Source organism: Oratosquilla oratoria, chromosome 12 (assembly GCF_046742065.1).
Source record: "Oratosquilla oratoria isolate Oo_2021 chromosome 12, ASM4674206v1, whole genome shotgun sequence".
Taxonomy (NCBI): Eukaryota; Metazoa; Arthropoda; class Malacostraca; order Stomatopoda; family Squillidae; genus Oratosquilla; species Oratosquilla oratoria.
The window spans coordinates 20,830,290-20,847,271 of record NC_134788.1 but is presented as its reverse complement, the minus strand read 5'-3'; the positions used below and the strand labels follow the sequence as shown (position 1 = coordinate 20,847,271).

Here is a 16,982-nt window from a genome sequence, read left to right as displayed (position 1 = left end):
ACCAGACATTTCCAATTCCTAGATCTGCAAGAAGATGCATGTGCGGCAAAGACTGACGATATTACAAAGGATTACAAAGGCAAAGCATGCCGACAGGAGACCTTTTGATCCATATCTAGGTCGGATGCAAAAAAAAAAAAAAAAAAAAAAAAAAAAAAAAAAAAAATCATATTAATAATAAATTAAAACTATAACAATGTAAATAACAATTAAAATATGCAATCTTTCGGAAGATCTTTTGCATGTCTGTCTGCAGTAACTTGGAAGACTCCCAGGGAATTGGAATAAAGCACTCGTTGGATCTTGTTTATTATCTTTAATCGATTTGTGCTGACAGTAATGCCCTCCAGGGGTGGAGAATCCAGTGCCTGGAATACGGATTGTACATAAGAATGAATAAATAAATATCTAAACCTGCATTAAAGGGTGGCAAAACAACGTGCAAGTCTACTCGCCATAACCATATCTTGGTCTTAGCTGGTTTGTTGATCTTAATCCTGGTTGAGATTTTCTTCAGTGATGTTAAATAGCCGGCCTATAATCCGGCCTATAATCCAAATAGTATTGTTTCGTTTTCCACGTGTTAGTATGTGCATTTCTAAAATTATATACTTATTGTTAATATAATATTTTCTTAGAAATCCCACCTAGGTTAAGATTAAAGGAATTTCAGTCACTTTGAAGGACAATCTCTAACGACATGACGTCATCATTGTTGTCAGAGCGTTTATAATAAATTTGGGTGGTTTTGTGTCTTATCAAATGTACCTGCTCGGGAGGATGATCACCAGAACAGGGTACTACAGATCAGCCTTTAGACTCGCGTTCTTAAGGAATGACGATGAGGTAATATCCCAGCTGCAATGATGACTAGCAACAGCCGAATCTTCGACACGTTCTCGGTCTCCTTGATCTAAGTTTTGCCCCGACAATATAAAGCCTGATAGGAGAGAATTCTAACTACTTCCCTCACGGGAGGTTTTTAGAGAGAATGAATCCAGGTCTCTACGCTAAACTGTCCAGAAATAAAAGAAGACTTTGATTTTAGTCCTAACAAAACGACCCAGACCAAGAAATAAGATCCACAGTATGTTACCGTCTCGCCAGTGTGGAAAGAACAGAGTGTTCTTCTCTTGTGTTAACCCAACTACGATGACAAGATTCTTGTCATTTGGTCAAATAAAACAAAAAATCATAAAACACCAAAATGTTTGATCAAACAGCACCAGAAAAATATGACGTCAGTCGTCCTCCTCGCTTCGCTCGCTCGCGAGCGAAGCGAGGAGGACTGACGTCATATTTTTCTGGTGCTGTTTGATCAAACATTTTGGTGTTTTATGATTTTTTGTTTTATTTGACCAAATGACAAGACATCTTGTCATCGGAGTTTAATGGATTAAGATCAGTGACTTGTGGACTGCAGCGTTAGAGACAAATGTTCCTAAAGAAATCCGCATGCAGGATCTCCTGCTAATCTCTATTTTTAATTTCACCAACTAACACACTCCTTACGCTGTCTGCAAGTAAAGATTATACTCTCATGGCTACAAGCCAAGTGGCTGCATAAATGGGTTATCACACTAGGCTAATTTTCCTCCAACACCTTACCTCTAACCTCCATTTGAATAACTAGAATATGACTCCGATTACAGAAATCTAGATTTCTCTAAGAATATTTAAACATTATGTCTAAAATTCGTATAGGTTTATAGTATCTTAGTTCATCATCTAGCCTTAATATATATGACGGGAAGATGATTTGATAAGTGGAGATTTGAAAAAAATATAATATTGTAACCGAAGTCGCTTTTACTCAAATGAAGCCCGTGAAAGCCCGTGAAAGCCGTGTGTGATAACCCATTTATGCCATTAGTTCTTCAGGTTAGTAAACGCACTATCTTTTCCTATCACCTGTGGCAATGAAAATGCCCCATGCCTTCCATTATCCAACGATCAGAACTCTGAACGAATTAGTTCACGGACTAATCATTCTGCCGAGGGCACTTGGGTGTAACGTGGTATGTACTGTATTTCATCAAATCCTTTATGCAGGCTAGTCTTCCGACAAGTGTTTGTGTCATTTTGAAGGGTCGTGGTGGAGTGACGGTATGGTCCTCGCCTTTTACGAAGCAAGCCGCTCTGGCGAGGGTTCGAATCCCAGTAGGAGAGTTTATTTCCAAATGTCAAAATGACACAAACACTTGTCGGAAGACTAGCCTGCATAAAGGATTTGATGAAATACAGTACATACCACGTTACACCCGAGTGCCCTCGGCATAATTATCAGAACTCTCTCTCCTCTCCTATCCACCAGCCACAGGAAGGCGGGTCTTGTCCAGCAAGATGATTACCGCTGTGGTACATTATGATTGCCACCGTATGGTATACAGTGAGGCATGCAACAGATACCAGGAATGTTTAAGACTAATATCTATACTGGCCACTAATAGTTTTTACCCTATTCGGAAGCGATAGATCACGCCTCCGGTGGAGAAGAAGTGTAGATATCTAGAACACTAGTGAGGCTACATCTAGAATGGTTCTCATCTTTTCACATAAAATCCTTATATTCTCTAGCTAAGGAAACGAATGTAGTGTTTCTCTTGTGAAAGATACAAAGATCTAGACCCCAATAAATACTCTAAACAAATAATTATTATACACAAAAGATAGATATCACGGATATTTTCTTGACAACCATTGTGATGTAAATGCTATGTAAGAATTAGAATTGTTATCATGATAATACTTACACTGGAAGAACATCATGACATAACAACAAAACAAAACAAAATAAGACATCGAAAAAATGCATAAAACTTGATAAACAAGATACTACAGGAGAACCTAACGACTCCCTTTCTTTGTCACCTATCTCAGAAATCACCGCACCCTCCTTCTCTTCCTCTTACTCCTCCTTCTCCTCCTTTCCTCTTCCTTCTCCTTCTCCACCTCTTCCTCATTGAAGATTCCTCTTCCTTTTCCTCCTCTTCCTCACTAAAACTTCCACTTCCATTTCCTCCTCTTCCTCACTCAAACTTCCACTTCCATTTCCTCCTCTTCCTCACTCAAACTTCCACTTCCATTTCCTCTTCTTCCTCACTAAAACTTCCACTTCCATTTCCTCCTCTTCCTCACTAAAACTTCCACTTCCTTTTCCTCCTCTTCCTCACTAAAACTTCCACTTCCATTTCCTCTTCTTCCTCACTAAAACTTCCACTTCCTTTTCCTCCTCTTCCTCACTAAAACTTCCACTTCCTTTTCCTCCTCTTCCTCACTAAAACTTCCACTTCCTTTTCCTCCTCTTCCTCACTAAAACTTCCACTTCCATTTCCTCCTCTTCCTCTCCTTTCTCCTTCACCTCCCCTTCCCCACTGAAGCTTCCTCTTCCTCTTCCTCTTCTTCTCTTTCTCCTTCTTCTCCTCACTGAAGCTGAAGGTTGAGCTTGGAGGCAAGGTACTGCCACACTTTGAGAACGGGCATGTTGAAGATGTTCTCTGCTCCCAGTGAGCACTTCGGGAAGGTCCTCCCGCACTCCTCGGCCGTAGAGGCGAAGCCGTGACGCGCTGCTGCCATGTATCTCCACATGAGATTATCCGGGCTCATCTTCACCGGACCGTTGCTTTGCCTGTGGACAAGAAAAGGTGGAATGGAGTGATTTTCACGTTACGTCGAATTACAATTCGCCGCTTTTTTTTTCGCCAAAAATAATTTTGTCCAATTCGCCCCCCCCCTTTTTTTTATTTACCTAATTATGTTTCGCCCTAAAATCGCAGATATATTTTCGCCAAATAACATTTCGCCAAAATATTTTTACCTTGAGGAAACGCATGCGCAGTTCACCGGCCTACGACAGACGCTGTCGGGTCCCAGCGATGACTAACCAGCGCCTCGACCAACCGCGTGAACCAGAAAAACCTACTTGAGGAACACACGTGCAGTACCAACATCAGCCAGCGACCTGTACCTCGACCAGCTACGTGAGAATGCACAATGAATTCGTTGAGGAATGAACACTCCAATACCTAGTTAGTCACCGGCATGAGAAGATTTTGCGTCCGACTTCCCATGCATCACACTTTGACCTCACGCCAATTAGGAGCAAGGGTCATGACCTGCCCGTGTATATAAAGACCGGACGAACGCCGAAGATTCAGATCGCCACGGAGCATCATACTGTGAGTCTGGATTGCTGTCTACTTGTTTTCTCACCTCCTCCCTCCTCCCCCGCAAACAGACCAAGTTAGAACACGACTTGATACACACAGTTGCCACCTTCCTCACCGTCTCTTCCCTCCCTTTTCTTGCAATAAAAGGAGCCCTCATCATTTGGCGCCCAATCTCTAAATAAACAAATATTCTCCCATCAGAGTTTGCCTTCAAACTAGCCTAACATTTGACTGGCCAACGGGGGGCAAGACTATAGCTTAACATTTGGCTGCCCAACATGGGGCAAAACTACCAGCCTAACATTCGTCGACCAACGTGGGGCAAGACTACAACCTAACATCTGGCGCCCAACGTGGGGCCCCCGATTCCCAGCTCTATCGCTGCCTGCCTCTCGACTACCATCAGATCGACAGCCGCCGCTCGATTGGTGAAGTTCGACTGTCGCTACTTGATCTGCCAGGTTGTTTGCCACTGCTGCCTGCCGCTCGACTGCCGCTACTTGACCTGCCAGATCGTCTGCCGCTGCTACCTGCCGAGTCTGCGACTGCCAGTTCGACTGCCTACACTCTCGCGTATCACAGGTATCTACTACCGCTCGACTGCCGCCGACTGTCGCCATTTGTCTACCAGATCGCCTGCCGTCTTCATCTGCCAGCCCGACTGCCAGTTCACCTGCCCACCAGCTCGACTGCCATCGCTGCCTACCAGGTCTGCCGACTGCCAGCACGACTGCCTACACAGGTATATTCGTGGTCTAATGTCACCGCCACTAGATCCTTTAGCAAACTAGAGCTATGAGCGTCCTCACCTTGACCCACCCACACGTTCAACAGAGATCACAAGGTCCTGCACCTCGACCCACCCACACGTTCAACAGAGATCACAAGGTCCTGCACCTCGACTCCGGTTAAGCTAATGACTGGCGACCTCGACTGTCAAGTCCACGACGCCCTGGGTGGCCTAACGCCCCCTCCGTTAACCACGATCATTCTCAGGCATCTGTCTTTTCAGGAAGATGCTGCAACCATTCTACCATTGCCATCGTGCGACGTGATCCCAGGACGCGTTCCAGGCACAATATCCTCTGAGCAGCCTTTCGAGATACACCAACCTTTCCGACGTCATCCAAGACGTACAGGACAACTCTGGTCCCACGGGGGTAGCCAGCCGAGGGCCCCGAGGGTTACTACCCTGTGGTAGACGGACTGCCGTCTGCTGCTACCCCTGCAGTCTGATGGCCAAGTCTACCTCCACCTTCAATTTTCGGCCCCGTCGTGAGGACAACTCCCATGACGACTTCTTGTTGAGGCACCACACGACTTCACTTCCAGCCTAGATTTCCGTGGGGGCGTGTTTGGAAATTGCCATCACTTCTAGTCCTCACTCCTTGGTCCTCCTCCCTCATTTCACCGTCCCACGACCTTTGACCCCGGAGGACCCCAAGGGAATCGCTCATGTGCCGCTCGGCTGCGTGGGATCAACCAAATCTCCCCACGGGTGGGACAAAGCCTCCTTGAGGAACTCACGTGCAGTACCAGCATGAATCCCAGCGATGACTCAACCAGAGCCTCTTCTAACCACGTGATGATGAACGCTGAACTCTATGAGGAACTCACGTGTGGTACTAGCCCCCCATACCCTCTGTCTTCGTGAGTCAGTAGCGCATGAACGTTTTGCGTCCGACTTCCCACGCATCGAATTTGACCTTCCGCCAATTAAGGGCACGGGTCAGGACCTGCCCGTGTTTACAAAGACCGGACGAATGCCGGAGATGCTGATCGCCTTGGAGCATCACACTGTGAGCCTGGCTCTCTGCCTCCTTGCTTTCTCGCCTCCTCTCCCCCCTTCCCCGCAAACAAACCAAATGGGACACGACTTGAAACGCACAGTCGTCACCTCCATCCCCGTCTCCCCCCCTTTTTTTTCTCGCCCTTAGAGCGAGCCCTATATTGCTATTGGCGCCCAACATTCATCTTTAAACAAACAAATATTCTCTCCCTCAGAACTTGCATTTAAACTAGCCTAGCATTTGGCTGCTCAGCGTGGGACAAGACTACCAGCCTAAAAAAAAAAAAGAAAAAAAAAATATAAGAAAGAAAAAACGAAAGAAATAAAAGAAAAAAAGAGAGAAAAAATAAATAAATAAAGAAAAGCAAAAACGAATGAGAGAAATAACGAAAGAAACGAAGAGAAAAAACAGAAAAGAAAATAAATAAGGAAAGGGAGAAAGAAAGAAAAAACGAAAGATAAGAAAAACGAAAGAAAAACAAATAAAGAGAAGTAAGAACGAATGAGAGAAATAGAGAAAGAAAGAGTGAGACAAAAATGATGTGACTATCGAACCAACATTACTCCCACTAGGAGGGGAGAACTTCAGATACCACACTACAACACATCAAATGAAGCAAGAGTGGATGTCAGTGCAAGAGGTTTCTGGACACGGGGACAATTGGCTTTCTCTGACATGCGAATATTTGATCCGATGGCCCCCTGTTACAACAACCTAACTATTGAGGCATCCCACTCCCGGAACGAGTATGAGAAGATCAGGATGTACGAAGAACGCATACAGAATGTAGATCAGGGCTCATTCACTCCTATAACCTTTACGACTTCAGGTGGGATGGGTCCTAGAGCAAAGGCATTCTATGCTCGGCTGGCTGAGGTAATGGCTGAAAAGAAACAACAACCAAAAAGCAGCATTGTTTCTTGGATGAGATGTAGACTGTCATTCTCACTCCTAAGATCAGCCCTTCTATGCCTGAGAGGTACCAGGTCCCCACCGCCCAAATCAGCACATATACAAAACCTAGATTTTGAGCAGACGGTGGTTGACAGTAGGATAAATGAACTTTTGTATTAGGCATTATTAAAAATAATTAAATAAATAAAATAGATAAATAAATGGGTCGTCGACCACAGTCATTGGCGGGAGAGGGGCCAATGAACTGTGTCTGTGGGAGACAGACCCTGCTGCTTCCACCACACAGTTCCACGAGGACGGAGGTCGTTTTATTATATTGTAGTAGTAGTAGTAGTAGTAGTAGTAGTAGTAGTAGTAGTAGTAGTAGTAGTAGTAGTAGTAGTAGTAATGGTAGTAGTAGTAGTAGTGGTAATGGTAGTAGTAGTAATAGTAGTGGTAGTAGTAATAGTAGTGGTAGTAGTAGTAGTAGTAGTAGTAGTAGTAGTAGTAGTAGTAGTAGTAGTAGTAGTAGTAGTAGTGGTTGTAGTAGTAGTGGTAGTAGTACTAGTAGTGGTAGTAGTAGTAATAGTAGTGGTAGTAGTAGTAGTAGTAGTGGTAGTAATAGTAGTGGTAGTAGCAATAGTAGTGGTAGTAGTAGTAGTAGTAGTAGTAGTAGTAGTAGTAGTAGTTGTTGTTGTAGTAGTAGTGGTAGTAGCAGAAGTAGTAGTAGTAGTGGTAGTGGTGATAGTAGTAGTAGTAGTGGTGGTAGTGGTAGTAGTAGTAGTAGTAGTAGTAGTAGTAGTAGTAGTAGTAGTAGTAGTAGTAGTAGTAGTAGTAGTAGTAGTGGTGGTGGTGGTGGTTGTACCGAAAATAGTATTGTAGCGTGGATGAGATGTAAACTGTCATTCTCACTTTTTAGGTCAATTCTCCTATAGGAGATATCAATTTCAGATTGTTGTAGAAGGTCGGATAATTGAACTTCTGTACTGGGCTTAATTGAAATTTAGATAACTATGAAAAATAAAAGGCTTTGTCGACCACAGATTCTGACTGTTTTCAGCACAAAGTCCCATGAGGATGGACGTCGTTAAAAGATATAGTAGTAGTAGTAGTAGTAGTATCTAGTAGTTGTTAGAGTAGTAGGTAGTCGATAGTAATATGGGAAACTCACCTAAGTTCCCGTATAAGGATATCGCCAATAGGAGAGAACTTCTCTGGATTTGCTGTCAATTCACAAATAAGTCGTTCTTGGCATGACAAGGAGCTCACCTACGGAAGAAAAAGATGATTAAAAAATAATTGTAATAATAAAACATGACTAGATATCTTTCGGTCTATATATATATATATATACATACATATATATATATAGATATATATATATATATATATATATGTATATATATAATATATACCTATATACATATACATATATATATATATATATATATATATATTCATTGTATATATGGGCAGGAGATTTTCTCTCAAGCATGTATGGTTAAACTTAATGGCAAGATTATTATTGCAGAGTTTTTTTTATCTGCCTTTTCTCTTTCTCTGAGAACCTTTTTCTTCCACGGGAAGTTGTCTTATAATGTCACCATATGACATTGTTTTGTAAGTTACTTTGGGCATGGCTTTACCAAAGTGAAAAACTGGCCAGAACGCGTTTTCACACTACTTAGTGCTTCATCAGTGGCTAAAGTGTGAATATCTGATTGAATATTTGTGTTTATATACTATTAGTGGTGGTCTGATATTTTATTTTGAGGCTTCTGATTGACTAGTGGGCTGGACTGGGACTCCCGAACTATTCTACTTCCTCATTGGTCGGCTGTTGTGTGACGTCATCAGTATTGTACCTTCTTTCAGGGAGCTTAGATCTCCTTAAGCTAGGGAGGGCCTCTAAATCTCTAGTTTGTATATTAAGATTGGGAGATGTTTCTTTAATAAAGAGAGCCTCGAGGATAGGTAGTCTTCTATGGTCTTGATTTTTTGCCAGCACTTCTGTGTTTTCTACTAGAGTTTCTTTTTTTTTAATTTCTTTTGTGAGCAGAATGATGGTGGTTTTTGGGAGCTCCTGAAGAGAGGTGGTATGATAACCGGCGTGAGAGCTTCATTGTTGTCATGCCAATATAGTTTGAAGGTTGGGATGCACAGTTCCCAAGTTTACAGGTGTACCTATATATGACGTGAGTTCTCTGAAGGTCACTTTTACTTTGTCTTATATTATTTTTTAGTAGCAGTTGGGATGTCTTTTTATCTTGATAATATATAATCAGTTGTACTTTAGAGTTTTCTTCTTTAAGTTTAATATTTCTTTTAATAATTTGTTGCATAACCCTTTCATCTTCTTTGTAGGCTGTGGAGAAGAAGGACTTATAGTAAATTTTAATCAGGTTTTTGGCGTTAATGTCCTGTGGGATTTTGTCTGGGTGGCTTTTGTCCTGGTGGTTTTTGTCCAAGTACCATTTGTCTAGAGTTCTTTATGTGATTCGCTCTATATCCGTATTGGCGAATCCATTATTTATAAGGGTCTGAGAAGCTCTTTCTAACTCATTATGTACTGTTTCCCAATTATTACAGTGACTAAGAGATCTTCTGATATAGGCACTGATGGTAGAATCTTTGTATCTTTGGGGACATTCGCTAGTCCCATTTAGGCAATGTCCTGAATTAGATGTTTTTATGTATACAGATGTGTCGTAAGTGCCTTCATCTCTCTGTTTTACTAATGTATCTGAAAAGGGAAGGGACCCATCTATGCTGTGCTCAATTGTAAAATTGATACCAGATGTCTCTATTAATCGTTCTTTTAGATCGTCTATTTGTTGGCAATTTTCAGCTTTGACGAAGATATCGTCTATATATCTGCAGTAAATGTGAGGTTTTTGCAGATTTGCGAAAATTTCATTTTCGATGCTACCCATAAAAAAGTTAGCAAAAAGTACTCCGAGTGGTGATCCCATTGCAACACCATCGGTTTGGCAATATTCATTTCCTCTAGGGCACATAAAGGGGGCTTCTATGGTGCAACATTCCAAAAGGTCTTTCATTACTTTCTCTGGGATATCACAGTTAGGAGTGGTATCATTGTGATAAACTCTCTCTATTATATATTGAATAGTGCGGTCAACTTGGATGTTAGTGTAGAGGGACTCCGCATCTAACGAAGCGATAATGCCTTTTGAGTTATTGTTTGCTAAAAGATCTAGAAAATCAGTGGCGGATTTGACATTGTAGTCAGAGGGAGTGTAAGGAGTGAGGATTTCAGCAAGTTTTTTTTTTAGCAATTTTGTAAGTTGGTAATGGTATCTGTGAGATAATTGGACGTAGCTTGTTGCCGGGATTATGGGTTTTAACATTGCCATAGCAGTAACCTAGTTCGTAATCGCCTGTAGGTTTAGGAAGCTTTATGCCTCCTTTAACTGCGTTTGCACAATCTACTAGTTTATTAATTTTCTTTTTGAGGGAGTCTGTGGGGTCTCTTGAGATCTTCTTAAATTTTCTCTCATCGTTTAGGATTTCATCCATTTTTTGTAAGTATTCTTCTGTGTTTATTAAGACGAAAGTAGCTGCTTTGTCTGCTTTTCTCATTGTGATGTCTGGGTCTGTTTTCAGTTGTTTGGCTGCTTCTATATGTTTCTTTTTTAAAATCTGGCTTTTAAAGCTACCTCTCTGTTTGGAAGACTCGCTAATAATTTCAGCTTTGAAAGCGAGCTCAACTCTTATTTTCTTTTGTTTAGCTAGTTGTTCAACGTTATCTATTAAGATTTCACATTCTAATCTTTTTCCATGTTTGGGTGGGGGCTTTAAGATGTGGCAGTTTAGTCCTAGATTGAGCAGTTCTTTTTGGTCTGTAGTTAGGGGTTTGTTGGTCAAATTTGTGAACCCTTCTAAAAGTCTAGGATGTTTTAGTTGACTTCCATTGAGGTTCACTAACTTTCTTTGGTTTTTACTTATCGTAGCTTGTTTATGTGCCTCCATCATTCTATCATAAGCTTCATTAACATTTTCTTTAACTGTTTCATTAATATTATAGTTATCCCATTTTTGTACATGTTTCTTAGATTCATTTTCTAACTCGCTGGTTAGACTGATCATTTCTTGTATTCTTATTTTCATATGATTCCATCTTTCTTCAGGTGAGGGAGTCATTCTCCTTCGCCTGTTGTCATTATCTGCCCTGTTGCCTGGAATATTCATTGTATATATGGGCAGGAGATTTTCTCTCAAGCATTTTTGGTTAAATTTAATGGCAAGATTATGACATCTGGTATCAATTTTACAATTGAGCACAGCATAGATGGGTCCCTTCCCTTTTTAGATACATTAGTAAAACAGAGAGATGAAGGCACTTACGACACATCTGTATACATAAAAACATCTAATTCAGGACATTGCCTAAATGGGACCAGCGAATGTCCCCAAAGATACAAAGATTCTACCATCAGTGCCTATATCAGAAGATCTCTTAGTCACTGTAATAATTGGGAAACAGTACATAATGAGTTAGAAAGAGCTTCTCAGACCCTTATAGATAATGGATTCGCCAATAAGGATATAGAGCGAATCACAAAAAGAACTCTAGACAAATGGTACTTGGACAAAAACCACCAGGACAAGAGCCACCCAGACAAAATCCCACAGGACATTAACGCCAAAAACCTGATTAAAATTTACTATAAGTCCTTCTTCTCCACAGCCTACAAAGAAGATGAAAGGGTTATGCAACAAATTATTAAAAGAAATATTAAACTTAAAGAAGAAAACTCTAAAGTACAACTGATTATATATTATCAAGATAAAAAGACATCCCAACTGCTACTAAAAAATAATATAAGACAAAGTAAAAATGACCTTCAGAGAACTCACGTCATATATAGGTACACCTGTAAACTTGGGAACTGTGCATCCCAACCTTCAAACTATATTGGCATGACAACAATGAAGCTCTCACGCCGGTTATCATACCACCTCTCTTCAGGAGCCCCCAAAAACCACCATCATTCTGCTCACAAAAGAAATTAAAAAGAAAAAGAAACTCTAGTAGAAAACACAGAAGTGCTGGCAAAAAATCAAGACCATAGAAGACTACCTATCCTCGAGGCTCTCTTTATTAAAGAAACATCTCCCAATCTTAATATACAAACTAGAGATTTAGAGGCCCTCCCTAGCGTAAGGAGATCTAAGCTCCCTGAAAGAAGGTACAATACTGATGACGTCACACAACAGCCGACCAATGAGGAAGTAGAATAGTTCGGGAGTCCCAGTCCAGCCCACTAGCCAATCAGAAGCCTCAAAATGAAATATCAGTCCACCACTAATAGTATATAAACACAAAAATTCAATCAGATATTCACACTTTAGCCACTGATGAAGCACTAAGTAGTGTGAAAACGCGTTCTGGCCAGTTTTTCACTTTGGTAAAGCCATGCCCAAAGTAACTTACAAAACAATGTCATATGGTGACATTATAAGACAACTTCCCGTGGAAGAAAAAGGTTCTCAGAGAAAGAGAAAAGGCAGATAAAAAACTCTGCAATGATAATCTTGCCATTAAATTTAACCAAACACACACACACACACACACACACACACACACACACACACACACACACACACACACACACACACACACACACACACACACACACACACACACATATATATATATATATATATATATATATATATATATATGTATATATATATACATATATACACACACACATATATATATATATAAATATATATATTATATATATACATATATACACACATATATATAGTATATATATATAGTATATATATAAATACATATATATATATATATATATATATATCTATATATACATATAGGTGTGTGTGTGTGTGTGTGTGTGTGTGTATTCACTTGGTCTTTGGATCACGTGTTGGACTCGTGATCGACAGCTATTTCCCTCCTGGAAGAGAGCTCAGAGCTCGTAGGTCCGATCTATGGGTAATGCTATGACCTTGCACACACACACACACACAACTCCCCGCCCACGAGAGTTGGAGTAACACCCCTCAGCGCTGCGATACTGATATTATTTCAGCCCCGGGCGAGAGTCGAACCCGGACCTCCGTAGTGGCAGGCCAGAGCTCTAACCACAGCGCCATGAGAGGTGTGTGTGTGTGTGTGTGTGTGTAAATCAGGACCTACATTGACTTTGCAGAGAACTGACGATATGACGTCATGACGGCAAGCACATGACGCCATCTTGATTACACAAATGAACATAAAAAAAAAAAAAAAAAATCTTCTCATAAACAGAATTGACCGTGGTCTCAGGGTGACTAGATTTTACTCACGGTACAATAGGCAGATAATTAAGTTGAAGTATGAGTAGATATAATACATAAATACACCATTCATTCTTCAAACAGGAAATGTCTTAAAACGACGCGAAGATAAAAACGTTAACGATACAAAATGAGAGAGCAGAACAAAAAAATCTACGTTATTACTAATATGTGAATTATCTTATTACTATTATTTACAATCACTGTGGACGAACTGCAAGTGGATCACATACCTCTAAAGTAGCGAAGTAGACTTCAAGCTTGCTCAAAGGTTCTTGGTAGGCCGGTTCCACGTAAAGAAAGTCAGGACTATCGTCCATATCCATGTCGATGTCGTTCAAAGAACGGCCCTTGTTGGCGAGCGTTGGGAGAGCCAGAGAGATCGGCATGTTTAACAAGAAACCTGAAGAAGAAGAAGAAAAAAGATCGAAAAGATAAGTTAACATCCATCGCTTTGTACATGAAAATTACGACATTCATACACGAAACGTCAACAGAGCAGAGTTGCCAGATGTTTACTTTTAAGGATTTCCCCCACTCTTCTTTCTTAATCCTGATTTAGTTTTTTTTGAAAATGAAGGATTTAAATTTCCTGCCGTTAATGGTACACTACAGTCTATAATAATAAAAAAAAATCCTATTGTCAAATAAATTCAGGAAAAATAAAACATTTTCTATAGATTCCTATTCCAACATTAAATAGTAAATATCTTCTGGCTTACAAAGTCGTCTTAAAAACAACTCAGAATATCATAACTCTATGTAAATATACTCCAACAATGCCTGTACTTTTCCCTATTAATATCCTATTATTATTATTTTTTATCTTGGTGGATTAAAAAGTGTAATGAGAAATAAACATTTGGGAATGGATGCTAAGAGGAAATTGTATGAAGGAGTGATTGTGCCGACCGCATTGTATGGGTCAGAAACATGGAACGTAAGAGAGGAAGAGAGGAGTTTGAATGTGTTTGAGATGAGGTGTCTGAGAAGTATGATAGAGGTTACTAGGCTGGATAGAGTGAGAAATGAGGAGGTGAGGAGGATAACAGGGGAGGTAAGGGAGTTGGGAGATAGGGTTGATGAAAGAGTATTAGGATGGTTTGGACACATGGAAAGAATGAGTGAAGAAAGACTAGTAAAAGAGGTTTGGAAGGCAGAGGTGGAAGGAGTGAATATGAGGGGGTGTCCTAGGATGAGGTGGATGGATGGGGTAAAAAGGGCCTTGGGTAAGAGGGGAATGTCTGTTAAGGAAGGATGAGAGAGGACAGAAGACAGTGGTGAATGGAGAATGGTTGTATATGGATGATGTGATGCATGAGGTGGAATGGGTGGGGGATGGGGGGTGAGGGAGTATGTATGAGAAATAATTTGACGCAGCCCGAAGGGATTTCTCCCCGTCTTTTCCTTTTCTGCATGAGGGGACGGAGAGGGGAGGTCGCCGATTTAATGAAGCGGCCTTGCTGTGGTTGTATTGTGTCTTGCAACACTGCTTATAACCCAGGGGGGCAGTGGGCGAGATGCAGGGATGAACCGTCATCCAGGAGGTGCCAAGACAAGAGGGAGGGAAGAGGGTGGAGGAGAGTGGAGAGTGATAGGGATGGAATGGAAGGAAGTGGTTTTATGCTTTTTTTTTTTTTTTTTTTTTTGGCTACCTCCCTTATAAGAGGGAAGAAAGCCTTTGGTATATGTATGTACGTTTACATACATACATACATATATATATATATATATATATATATATATATATATATATATATATATATATATATATATATATATATATATATATATTACAGTTATGACCTATTTTTCCCGTTTCTGTTGCAGGAATTTTTTTTTTTAATATTTGAACTGCTTTGCGAAGACGACTTCGTGTGAACTCGAACGCACCCAGTGTGATGGGCGCTTGGGTGTTGATGAAGATGTAACGTTTTTCTCTGTCTGAGCGGCCATCGTCGTCAATTGAGGAGCCTTGGCCCAAAGTCAACGTCATCAAGACAACCAGCAAGAATGTCGTCGTCGTCTTCTCCATTCTGAAAACTGAACGAAAATATATCACAATATACTTGTGTAGAAAATTTGATATAGGATTTACACACGCATCTGCAAGAATATTGATAATAAACATCAGAGAGATTGTATCGATGTTGTTGTTGTTTTTGTTGTTGTTGTTGTAGTAGTAACATTGATTATCCTGATCCAAGAGGAGGTAGAGAAGAAAGTGTTATAAATATATATGAGTAAGTGAAAAACAAAAACAAAAGAAAAACGAATAGGAATAGAATAATTAAACAACTAAATGATAAACGAATAAACAAATAACCAAGTAAAACCAAAAGCAGATAAATAAGTAAATAGATAAATGAGTAAATAAGAAATAAATAAACAACTAAACAGGTGTATCAACAAATCAACAAACAAATAAACAGAAATTAACAAAGAATCGTCGACTCACGTCGCCGTCGTCGTCGTCGTCATCAAACTTTATTTTATCATTTCGACTCTTTCGGACTAAATAAAATCTCTTAACAAATTAAAAAGAAGAAAAAAAGATATGAAGATTTGACGAACCTAAACAAATTACTTAGAGACGTCTTGAATCTCTCTGCCTGCCCCAAAATGATCTTATTAATTTTGCTTGAAACCACAACGCCATTACGTAATAAAAAATATAATTATCATTATTTCTATATAATTCATAATAAACGCCGACATGTGATTTTACTGAACTCTGTGACCAAATCCCCCGATTCAGTAACGAACGTGACGTCACAGGTTTGAGACGTTATGACTATGACGTCACAATACGATGACGTCATAAACTGATGACGTAACGAGTTTTAAAAGACGCTTTGTACAACTGTCGAAAAATCTGACCTTACCATCTTCCTTCTCCTCCTCTTCTTCCTCCCCCCTCCTCTTCTTCCTTTCTTCCTCCTCCTCTTCTGCCAGTCAATATTACAAATTTTTAGTTAAATACAAAAGATTCCGTTCAAGTGAGGGTGGGGCATCTGTCAAATAAAGTTGATCTACTTTTCTTCTTCCCCTACCTCCTCCTCCTCCTCCTCCACTTCCTCTCTGTCATCAAAGAATCATTAAGAGATAGAGGGCGGGTACATTCCCGTTATGATTTCTCTTTTTCGGAAGTGTCCGACTTTCCCACACACACATACATACACACACACATACATACACACACACATATACATACATACTTGGTGGCGGTCCGTCGGTGATAAATGACGATAGTGCTCCGGTGAAATGTGATGGTTTTTAATGAAGCTGGGTGGTGATGCTGTGGCCTTTGATGCTGATGCTTGAGGATGTGACTGTAGAGGCCAATTCTTGATGTATACATACATGCATACACACATACACATTTGTATACACAGTAACACGCAAAGACCTATCACGCGCATACAGTACATACGAACAGATCCACATAAACACATGCATTCACACATCAACAAGCACATAGGTAAGCATATACTCATGTAGGGTAGGTATGCGTTTATCCACATAATAAAAATATCCGATAAATATGTGGTATGTGATATAAGTGAATAGATACCAAACGATGCCAAAGGCTTAAGCTGCAACAACCTTGGGTGGATGGCTTTCGGTTCCCGGGAGGCAGTGGATGTATTTACAAGAAATAGGGAAGAGCTGGTTGTAGTTAAAGAACGGAATAAACTTCTTAACCGTGTAGCGAGAAATGGTTAAACAGTCTTTATGGATGGGGATGACAAGTGGTAATTGGCATGGAGCTGCCTAGTGTAGGCCTTATGGTCTCTTG

The 16,982-nt window shown here is 40.4% G+C and overlaps 1 protein-coding gene across 1 annotated transcript in view; it reads right to left on the bottom strand.

Moving 5' to 3' along the window:
• Window positions 1–1,345: 1,345 nt before the first annotated feature.
• The window catches only part of LOC143030590 (uncharacterized), a 24,150-nt gene continuing 8,513 nt past the window's right edge, over window positions 1,346–16,982 (bottom strand). Inside the window, exons 2-5 of the mRNA XM_076193752.1 lie at window positions 15,077–15,226; window positions 13,417–13,586; window positions 8,025–8,122; window positions 1,346–3,628 (exon numbers count right to left, since the gene is read on the bottom strand). Of these exons, the coding sequence (XP_076049867.1) occupies window positions 3,424–3,628; window positions 8,025–8,122; window positions 13,417–13,586; window positions 15,077–15,218 (615 nt within the window). The 5' untranslated portion in view covers window positions 15,219–15,226 and the 3' untranslated portion in view covers window positions 1,346–3,423. The remainder of the gene's footprint in view (window positions 3,629–8,024; window positions 8,123–13,416; window positions 13,587–15,076; window positions 15,227–16,982) is intronic.